This window comes from Lolium perenne, chromosome 3 (assembly GCF_019359855.2).
Source record: "Lolium perenne isolate Kyuss_39 chromosome 3, Kyuss_2.0, whole genome shotgun sequence".
Lineage (NCBI taxonomy): Eukaryota > Viridiplantae > Streptophyta > Magnoliopsida > Poales > Poaceae > Lolium > Lolium perenne.
Window position 1 is genome coordinate 55,546,445 of NC_067246.2, and position 11,207 is coordinate 55,557,651.

The 11,207-nt window shown below is 42.6% G+C and overlaps 1 protein-coding gene across 5 annotated transcripts; it reads right to left on the reverse strand.

The window, feature by feature from the left end:
- Positions 1 to 407: 407 nt before the first annotated feature.
- Positions 408 to 7,198, reverse strand: LOC127341205 (uncharacterized). Of its 5 annotated transcripts, none has more exons than XR_007875334.2 (12): positions 7,024 to 7,197; positions 5,957 to 6,062; positions 5,813 to 5,876; positions 5,444 to 5,483; positions 5,260 to 5,351; positions 5,016 to 5,165; positions 4,649 to 4,903; positions 4,209 to 4,390; positions 3,171 to 3,398; positions 2,464 to 2,620; positions 2,130 to 2,210; positions 408 to 639 (listed from the first exon to the last, which is right to left on the reverse strand). XR_007875334.2 is itself a non-coding variant. In XM_051367001.2 (10 exons), the coding sequence occupies exons 1-10, from the start codon at positions 7,131 to 7,133 to the stop codon at positions 2,522 to 2,524; spliced, it is 1,326 nt and encodes a 441-aa protein (XP_051222961.1). In that variant the 5' UTR covers positions 7,134 to 7,197; the 3' UTR covers positions 2,463 to 2,521. The 5 variants fall into 5 exon arrangements, 1 of the variants encoding a protein (XP_051222961.1); XR_007875335.2 differs by having other exon boundaries at positions 2,130 to 2,227; XR_011754913.1 differs by lacking the exon at positions 408 to 639 and adding an exon at positions 2,024 to 2,042.
- Between the last annotated feature and the right edge of the window lie 4,009 nt (positions 7,199 to 11,207).

Below are 11,207 nucleotides of genomic sequence, written 5' to 3' on the forward strand. Positions count from 1 at the left end.
GCTAATTACAGCACTTTTCCTATTTTTTTTAAAAAAAAATGAGCTTTTTCGATCTAGGGTTAGAGAATGCATGTCATTTAATGTTTGTGTTCAAAAAATCCTGAAATCAGAGACCCTAAAAAGTGACGGTGATTCATACTACTGGCACCAAATCTAACTGTACATACTATAACTTTCTCTACAAGAAACGGTATAAGAGTACAAGAGAGTTCAGTGCATGTGTCTTACCTAATGGGCTAGTGGCTTGAGAGGTAACTGCATGCTGATGCAGTGATGCTCCATTCACCATGAGGCTTCAACTGTTCAGTAGAACAAGTATCTGCCACTATAATGAAAAATTGAAGTTATGTTGGTTTGTTTTCGTTTAGCCCGTGCCTGTTCCATGAGCGAAGGATGGGGGCTATAAATCAACTAACACCATATGAACAAATGGAAATAAGTTTTGATCATCACATCACTTTTTTTCGTTATATTTACAAATTGAAATAGATAAGTCAATTTATAGGTTATAAAACAGATTAGAGCCATAAAAGGGGTAAGTTTTGTGGGTCCTTCGTACGCAGATTAAGTAACCGCTGCTAAACTTCTGCATTTTTCAGGCAAACGTGTCACATCGATTTTCCAGGTTTCCCCTGCTCCCTACAAAAAGCAACAAACGCACATAAGGTCTGATGAATTTCACAAACAGAAAGATGCTGACAATCACGATGCATAATTATGAACTATAGTAATAGTACTACTACACCATTCTGGATTCAAATAAGATGTTGAGCCCACAACAGAGTTGGTTTGGGGTCAAGTCACACTTGAGCAGTTGAACTCCGCATCAGAGAGATTGCCAAACCAAGCTAGTAGCTAGGTAATCGTTCTTTAGGTAACCATATTGGGAGCAGTGCCCGGGTTTCCAGGGCGGTGGAATTGAGCCCTTTGATTTCTTTCCGCCCTAGAAAGCAATTAGGACAAAAAAGTATACATATAATAACTGTCATCAGTCCTAACCACCACCTTCTTCCCTCCATTCTCTTTGTGATCTCATCATCTTTTGTCATATGCAGTACTTATACCTTGCTTGTGCACAATGAGCAACTCCAGCCCCCGCCCAAAAGATTTAGATTGTTAATCACTCCCAAGGAAGACTAACTTTACTTTTCGGCACTTCTATGGGGCTGAAACACATTTGCTTGTGCAAGGTACTAATTTACACAGCAGGAAGAGGATGACTAATCCTCTGTTAGATTAGACTCCAAATGCGCTCCTGCCCTTGCATTGTGGTAGTGGCACATAAAAGATTTCCGCTCTGGCATTTTTATGAACGTTAACTACTTTTCTACATTGATTCTGAGACACAATCATCATATATAGGCTCCATGTCATGAGCGATGTTCACAATAGAACTAATCAATGAATGCAATTTCCTTGAACAACTAGTCAAATGACATCAAATAAGATTACGAAGCTGAAATCCATGGTATAGTGCTACTTTCAAAAAAAAATGTGATGCTATCCTAAGTCCAAACATCTCCAAAGTAGAAAATTATTGCGGATACTACAAAGTACAAACTACACCTAACAAGCTCGTGACCAAAGATCAAAAGTTTTAAAAGCATTTTTACCACACTACAAATAGAAAATAAATACAAATTGTTACAAAGAGAAATTACAACTTGTCGCACATTTATCAATTGACAGGTGGAAAAGCACAAAACAACGGACCATATCAAAATAATGTTACAGTATCAACTCAGATACAGTGCATACTGTATGTTACCAGAAAGAAAGTAGACTCAAAAGTAGCTGCAAGAATTTACTAGTGTCAGCATGTGAATGCATGATCTGAATGTGAACAATAGCGATATCATAATTTTGGATAGTACAAGCAATTGCACAGCTTGCGAGAAAAAGGAAAATCATATAAATATGGTAGCAAAAACATATAACAATCATGCAGGGGGTGGGGAGGGGGGATAACAAACTTGTTATTTTCTCTTTCAATAATATATATGGGCCTTCCATCAGTCCAATAACAGGTAACAAATATCCTTCTTGAGGATTTTAAACCAGACTTCAGATACACAATAAATTTACTAGACGCAGTATGGGACAAATTAAACATAAGTAGAAAGGAAAACCTTTGTATCTGCAGTACTAAAACGATGTCCTCTCACAAGTCACAATGGTCAGAATTGCCACCATGGTCTGTTACATGCATCCTGCATAGAAGTTACACCTGAATCAACGACACCAAGTTTTGGCAAGTTAATAAATACACTTTCATGATCCAAACATAGACAATAGATTAGTGAATTTCCATCTCTCAGGTAGCAATTTATGTTTAACATGTGGCTCTTAAGTATAATGTTCCACTGCTTAAAATATGTGAGACAAGGTACACAAACTAAGAAAATATAAATTTGGTGCATTCTCCCCATTATCTTATTATTAGATGCAGTATACTGCATTTACCTCCGGAGGCCACAGAACATGCACTGAAATCACCAAGTGCAGGGGGGTGGAGATCATCTTAGCGCATGTGGTTCCATCCCAAACCAGCACCATGTTTGTTGACGTTTGGCTGTATAGGTTCTACAATACCCTGACTGCTTTTACCAAGGGCCTCTCCCTAAACAAGTTTGACAATGAGATCAAAATCTGAAAATCAATACAAAAATCAAATACTCATTCTATGAAATATAATACTATGCTTAATAGTCACTCAGTTCTCATTGGCAGCTCTAAGCGTTATTTGTATGCATGAGAGAAGTGTAGTTGATCCTTACTATAGCACCGGTCCAATGAATAATCTGGAAATACATGTCACAGATCTGTCATTTCTTTCAATGTTTTGTCATGTGTTTGCTAATTTCTGAAAGAACGTGATCAATGGAAAAAATGCTTCACCAAATATTATACTTGATTTCAATTGCTTATCACCCTTAGTCAGAAAACATATATTAGCACCAAGTTTCAAAAACAAATACTCAGTCGCGAAGGAGAGATAGTCCTCAGGCACTGCGAATCTGAGATTTGAAGGGGACTTGTGTTTACACAAAAACTAGTTACACAATAAAAGAAAAGAAGATTTTTTTCTTGTGTTCTTGAAAGCATTTTTTCCATCCTAGAATGCAAAGGCATATATCGGGTCCAACAATGCAGATAAGATAAAGACATACTTCCTTCCAGCCCATGTTCTCCATGATTCTCTTTGCAGACTTCAAACCACTGGAACGGAAGTTCATATCAACTGGTGCAGCTCCCAATGAGTCCATGTCCTCATTTGCCTCCTCATATTCATCAGAATTTATGCCATTACTTTGCTTCTGACCAGGTCCTATCCCTAAGCCACGGTGTAGGATTCTTCTCTCAGCAGCTCTATCCCTATAAGTGTTTATCTTCTGCTGCTACAAATATTGCAAACATCTCAGAATATTATGGCTATTGAGAACATCAGTAATTATGCTTTATGTTAGGAAATTGGAAACGTGGCCATGTCGGGAAACAATTCAACAGAAACAATACCATGAACTATTTTAGGTAATGATCTCAATAGAGATTAGAAACATGGAATGATATAGCATTGTCAATGTATTTTTGATAGAACAATAAGAAAAAATGAGTTTACTGAAGCAAAAATATGCCATTCTGAAGCATTTTTCAACATATACATTATTTAGAGCACCTAGAATCAGGCAACATAATGTACATACGCCATAAAACTGATGTCGATAGAAATTCTAAATCCATGGGAAAGAGTTACCAGCATAAAATAATAAATAAAATTAATTAATTACTGTCTATTTAACTTCTAACCCCTTGATTTTGACATTGGCCATTCATGCTGTTATCTAGGAGTAGTACACACTAGACGTAAAAAGCATATGTTTCCTCTAGCCTTCAATATTTCTTCTACATCTTTTTACTATCGATTTCAATCATATGATCTCCAATTCATCATGAGATAACAAACCAATAGGTTGCACAATTCAAAATTCACTAACAAGATGAGAATAGCACAAAGTTGAAACACTGTCGAAAGAAACTTAACGTCCTTCAAACGGGAGCAGAACATAGAAGCCACATAAATCTACAGATGTTTTCAGTAAATTATTGGAAAAGAAACAGGCTAGAATAATCACAATACTTCAGCAAATGACAACAAGAGAAATCAGCTAACATTAACTTGCCTTGCCACTAGCAGCTGAAACACCTACCTCGGTAGAAGATTCATGCGCAACTTCAGACTGGCAACATGCAGTTGACTGCTTATCTGAATTGCTATTAGGGTTGGCATATATATCAGGAAAACCCCAATCTTTTGTTGGGTTGGAAGAGTCATATGCTGATAAAGAGGCCCAGTATTTTCTGCTTGGGTTCCTTAGCCTGTACAACTTCCCTGAAAATATGATATGTGAGTACTTGTGAGCTGTACATGGAGTTTTAGGACCCACAGCCCCAGAATTGTCAACCAGAGAACATTTGAAATCTGTCTTAACAATATCCTGTCTTTTCTTTAGCTTGATTAATGGTAATTGATAGAAAAAAGAAGTCCATTACATTACATTCAAGTTACTTGTGTATATTAGCAAGAAAAAAGAAGGAAAACACTGCAATTTCCTATCTTTCTGGAATCTATCGAAGTATTCAGTCTTACCTGTTGAAACACGTACAAGATCAAGATGAACTTCACGCACAGGAGCGGTTCTTAGAAGGCGACCACGAGCAGGCAGAGAAGGATGAAGTGTACTAGAACCCCTAGTTAAACGTCCCACAAGCCTAGACATGGGCTGGCCTTTGCTAACAGATTCAGTGATCATATCCCAGTCCCACAGATCGACACTCGGAGACAATGGCAGACCATCATTTACTCTCTCTGTTTGACCATACTGAGAAAGCCATTTCTCTTCCTCTGGGAAAACAATATGCAAAACAAAACATCAGTAAGACCCACACATCACACAGAGACAGCACATCAGATAATCCTTAATAAAAATGAAGATAGTAATATGATGGTCTCTCACCTTCCCCTAATGATTCATCAACAGCTGTGAGGTTCTCAGTTTGCATTTTATCTTCTATTTGCTCTAATGAAGCATCATTCAGAGAGTCTGACACATTATCTGAAGCCAAGTTACTGAGTTTGTTCTCAACTGCCTCACTTCTGTTTTCCTCTGGTGACCATAATAAGTTCTTTCTGAATTTCCAGTACAAACCGATACAAGAATACAAGAAGGTGGGGAAAAAACAATAATTAAAGTTACGAACCGATTGTCTGTGATTCTCCTAATAATTTTTCATTTTTGTCATCTGTATTTGAGTATCCTGATAAATACATGTTGATTAGTGTTTCCTCCAACCTATAAGAACATAGGAAATCAAGCGCAAAATTTAGGGATCTGAAAAAAAGATGTTCATCAGATAAGAGAGAGGTGATTATTTAAGCAAGAACCATTCTGATGGCGGCTGAGGAATATCCGGTTCCGGTCCTGCTATTAAACGTGAAAAACGATCACATTATATTTCCGATACCAACTATTACAAAGAGTTCTATTTACAATGATTTGTTTCCCAAAAAAGTAGTCCGGACCATTTTCTATAAAAGAAACACAAAATCTACAATTCTGCACACTATAGGTCCCATTTCACATATTTCATTTCTGGCTAATGTCGCTGTTCTGAAGCTAAAGATGGCACGTTTATTTTTCAAAAATTTCAAGAGAATTGTAGATACTGAACAAATATGCCCTAAAAGTTGCAGTATATTGAGTAACGAAACATACAAGAGCTACTGAACAGCATATTGAGTAATGAGACATACAAGAGCATTCCTGGAAACTTTGGCTTGCTTCATCAGATGGAGAATGTACATTGAGTTCCTTGCTCTGTTTGAATATGGATGTAAGGTCACACGTGACAATGACACGCTGAGAAATTTGGAGGAACAAAATGAACTTATAATTACCGCATCTGAAGTCCATAACACATAATCTCCATTCTCATAGATGTAGTACTGACCATCTGTGCTGCTGTAGTACCAGCCAGCGACAGGGTCATGGTAAAATCCAGTACTGGAAATGATACATTTCAAGTAAATATCAGGAAAAAATATTAAAATATAACAATGGCAATAACCAAACCCAAAAACTAGAAAAAGAAAGTAATATTTGGAAAGAAACAATTACGCTGAACAGAGAAGTATGGCAGAAATTTAGACAGAGAAGGCTCTATGCATCATGAATTGTATCTTAAGAATAAGTTGGTTCGATACAAGAAAGAGAAAAACAAAATACCAAGCAAATTACAAGCTATCAGTGCTAAGTATTCTGCACCTACTCATCTCCATTTTCTGCTGAAGAATGAAGTGTGTGTTACATCCATTGTTATGTTATCAAGACTCTATATAACACAATGAACAGATAAAAGGATGATGTATTTGCACAGTCAAAAAGGCCACCCAGGTGTTATGATGATATCTTGAACTTAAAGCACACGCCATATTATTAGCAGACCATTGTTTACAGAAAACCGATACAGCTACACTCACTTGAAACTCAGAGACTTCTCCACTCGGGCACTAACACTGGGATAAATAAACCACTTATGCCATAAGAGGCCCTCATCCTCTTCTTCCCTAGCAATAACATCTAACATAAATAATTCTATGTTCTCTAGTATTATTACTACTACTTAATTAGAAATTATACTACGTATACAAGCACGGATTCTGTTAACGTTCACAACGGTAAAAGATACTGAACAAAAAAATGTACAGATTCCCAAGTAGTCTGCATTCAGGCAGCAATGCTGAATCCAAACCCTTGCTATCCCCAAATCTGTTCGTAACTGCCCGTTCTAAAGCAAATGATTCAATTAGGCGTCAGCGCTCCCGGCTGTAAGGTCGCGCAAAATTCGTTAGCAGTATATGGATTTGAGCAGCCGCAGCTGGTCGCGACGCCAAGAGACAGAGAGGCGAGGGCGTCCGAGTTTTGGAAGGAGGAACTAAGCCAAGCCGTTAGGGGAAGGGGGAACCTGGCGTGGTAGTAGAGCTGGGAATCCGCGTCCCACTCGAATCCGGCGCCTCTTCCCGTTCCAGGATCACCGCCGCTTGCCGTCCCGGAATCTCCGCCGCTCTCGTCCATCGCCGCCGCTCACCGGAGGAGCCCTCAGTGGGTGCCGTGCCGCGCCGCGCCGCTCCCGGCGTCCTCGCCTCCCCGGAGTGGTTTAATGGGCCGACAAAATGGTACCGACGAATAAGTGAAGTATACATGGGCCCATGAGACGTAAGGGCCTTTCTTAATGACCAAAATATTGGTCCAATAGTTGCCAACTTTTTAGGTTGGCAATGCTTTAAGGTTTGTTTGATTCAAACGATTTCTAAAGAAAATTTGTAGGATTTTTTACCCATAGAAAATTTTCATATAGAGCTTATTTGATTTAAAGAATTGAATCCTCCAAAAAATTTATGGATTGCTTTCTCATAGTACAATCCTATTGGATTTCTAACAAGAGGTTACACTCTCGAACTACTCCGAACATCCTTCGGATTCTCCTGGAATCCTTTCAGGTTCTCTCTTCTCTATTCTCTGGTGTTTTCAATGAATTCAAAATGATCTTAAATTTCGTTGAACCTTTAAGTGTGTTTCTCTACGGTTCGAGAATGACGTAGGCATGATGGAGACACTCTCTGATCAATGATCACCAGGGTGTTCTAGAGAACAATAGTGACCCCCGCATATTCTACGAAGATGTGATCGCCATTTAACCATTATGTTGTATCTCATTCCCTTTGTTACTTCGATATCGGCACTCGTCTGAGACTTGATCATCGGCATCACGATACCTAGTTCGATCTCATTACCGACAAGGCTATTCAACTCATTATGTTCGATTCTATCCTCATGACCTAGTCATGTGTTGCAACTTGGATATAATCTCACTGAGTGGCCCCGAGTATCTTCTGTCACGTGGATGAACAAATACCGCTCTTGACTCATACGCCTCCATTGGATACCTAACTACACCTTTATGATCAACATGCTACGTTGTGACGTTTGATGAAGTCAACAAACATCCGGTGATAGTGATTGGATATGATCTTACTACACTTTCATGTACATCGTAATGTTGAACTTGATATGACTTTGATCGCGTTACAATAATTATACTTGGGAATGTGAAAGTGCATTGAGCCCCCATGTGTGGTTTTGGTAATTATTGACAATCCTTATGGACTAATATTTGCATTAAGTCATATTTGTAGGACTTGTCCATAAGCAATGCTTGAACCATATGTTGGCTTCATGGTTGCAATAAGATGAAATGAGGTGCAAGTTCAAGATAAACCAACTTGGAGAGATCGTATGCTTGAAGCTTGCCATTCATGTATGAAGATGCACCAAAGAAGAATCTCTCCCATAGTGGATTATGGTGGAGCAATCCGCAAGACTTCATCCAGCAAGCACAATCAAGAAAGGCGTTCCATCTTGTTGCGTTCAAGATCGTCATCATCGGCTCAAGTGGAATGCGCAAAGTTAAGGTTTTCTCTTGATAGATTTTCTTTCTTACCGGTCTCGTGGTTTAGTTGGGAGACCGGTTTATAGGCTAGACGTCGTTCTATCAAGGGGCTCTCGAGTGAGTAACTCGATCATATCGTTCGGAGTGCAGTCAAACCTTTGTATCCTTGCATCATCTTTATTGGTTGTTATTTGAATATTTTCCATGTGGTGTTTTAGAGTTTGTGGTTGTTGTGGGTATACTTCATGGGTGTACCATCGACAGTGCCTAGATCCGGCAAGCCCGGGTGGCCCACAGACGGTGATGTGGCATGTGGCCCATCGGGCGGCCCAGTTGCTGTTGATCATGAAGGATGAAGTCCAGCCCAGGATCAGGGAGCCGGATCCCAACCGACTTTCGGAGGAGGCCGGATCCGTGAAGGCCCATGAGAAACCCGGATCCAGTACGACGTAGATGGAAGGCGGATCCTTGACGTACACGGCAAGATATTGTACCGTAGTTAGGCAACCTGTAATCCGGCTAGGACTCTCCATGTAAGCCGGATCCTGGGAGCCCTAGAGACACAACCACAACTCATTGTAACAACGCGAAAGCGCCCATATAATTCCAGACAAGCAGCAGTAGGCCCTGTCTTCGAGCAGGTGTTCCGAAGCTGGGTAAATCGCGTACCACTGTCCCGAGGACTCTCCGCCCTATGGCCCCTACTTCTTCTCCCCTCCATGAGGATCCCTCCCCTGGAGCACCGTCAAATAGGCAACGACAGTTGGCGCCCACCGTGGGGCCAGCGGCGTCAGGAGGCCGGAACCGGGAGGGTTCCGCCATGGGAAGCTACGACGAATCCCAAGGAGAACATGCAGAAGGCAGCAGAACTTCTGAGAAAGAAGAATGGGGAAATCGACATCAAGTACCTCCGCACGCTCGTCGCTTCAGCGGTACAGCAACAGAGCAAGGCAGACACTTTGCGCAAGCTGGAATCTAACCCAGATCTTTGCATATCCACTGCGCAAAAGGAGGCCTCCCGAAGCAAACACCGCAACGACGAATCATGCACCGGATCTTTGGAGCGCAGAAGGAGAACCAGAGAACACCCAAATCCAATCCCTGTACCATCAAAGACACCTCCGTCAGATCCGAGGAAGGGAAAAGGATGCGATGTACACTGGTAGGGACAAGTATCGGAATCCATCACCTCCGCCCAACGGGTACCCGCATCCTCCACCTCCTCGTCGCCGTAGTCCAGCTGGAAACACCAGAGCCCAGGGGCCTGGTGGAGTTAACATCCGCGACAACATGGTCCCTCAGAGGAACAGGAACAGGGAGCGTACGCCGGAACCTCGTCAGAGCAGGAACGACGAGCGCGACCCGGAGCCTCGCAGAAGCCGGAACGACGAAGGTGACTGTCACCATCGTGAAGATAGCCATCGAAGCCGGAGTCAGCATCGCGAGGGAAGAGGAGAATCTGAAGGCGGGAGCAAGAGGTCGCATCGGCCCCCTCGCAGATCTCCCTCCGCACCACCTAGCGGCGGAGACGGAGGTGGAGGCGATGGCCGGAGATCTCGCTCACGCTTAAAATCCCCCCGCAATGGCTCGCGTGACGCGCGGGAACGTCTCAACGAGTACAGATCTGACTACATTGGCCCAAAGTGCTTTGGCAGGATGATTCGAGAGGAACCAAAGCCAAGGATGAACCTCAAGCTACCTGGAAACCTGAAGCATTATGATGGCACCGAAAGGCTGGACACCTGGATCGAGGATTACTACAATGCAGTAACCTTCGCCGGAGGAACCCCTAACATCGCCTGTCGCATGCTCTAGTTGTACCTTGTAGGTCCAGCCCGGACCTGGCTCAGCGACCTCGAGAAGAACTCCATGTTTTGCTGGTTCGACCTGAAGAACGCCTTTGAGAAGCACTTCAGGGGTACCTACAAGAGACATGCCACGACAAGCGATCTGTTGGCATGTATCCAGAAGAATGGTGAAACATCAAGGAGCTTCCTCACCCGATAGTTAGCAACCAGGAACGAGTGCGAAACATTGATAATCGCACAGCCATGCACGCCTTCATAGGTGGATTGCAGCGAGGAGGATTGCAACACAAGCTCACTTGCTTGGTCAATGCAAACAAACTGACTTTGGATGACATGATCACCATCGCCAGCGATCACACCGCCGCCGCCAACGACGCAGGCGGAGATCTCGCAGCTATAGCAATACCCCTGCATCAGCAAAAGAAGAACCGTGATAACGGTAACAGTAGCGGCAGCAAGCGGAAAAATCCCCCCGATGACCAAAGAAGTGGCGGATCCGACTTGATCGCCATGGCTTTCCAGCGCGGAGGTCAAGGAGGCGGAAGAGGCCGCGGCCGCAGAGGTGGAGCCGGCAGGGGCCAGCAGCGTGGTGACGAGGTCACTGCTGCCGGATCTCGCGCTCCCCAAACGTATGAAGAGTATAGAGACATGCCTTGCTTAGCCCACATTGATCCGGCTACCGGCAAGTCCTCTCACACCAATCGCAACTGCAAGTGGGTCAATGACCTCAAAACTGACCCGGAAGCAGGATACAAGCGAGCCCGCAAGCACCGCCCACGCGGCAAGGAAGGCAAGGGCAAAAACAATGACAAAGAGGAAGACAGTTCCGAGGCAATGGATGAGGACGATGCTTCGCCGGATCCCAAAGATGGTTCCGCAGCTAGCAAGCCC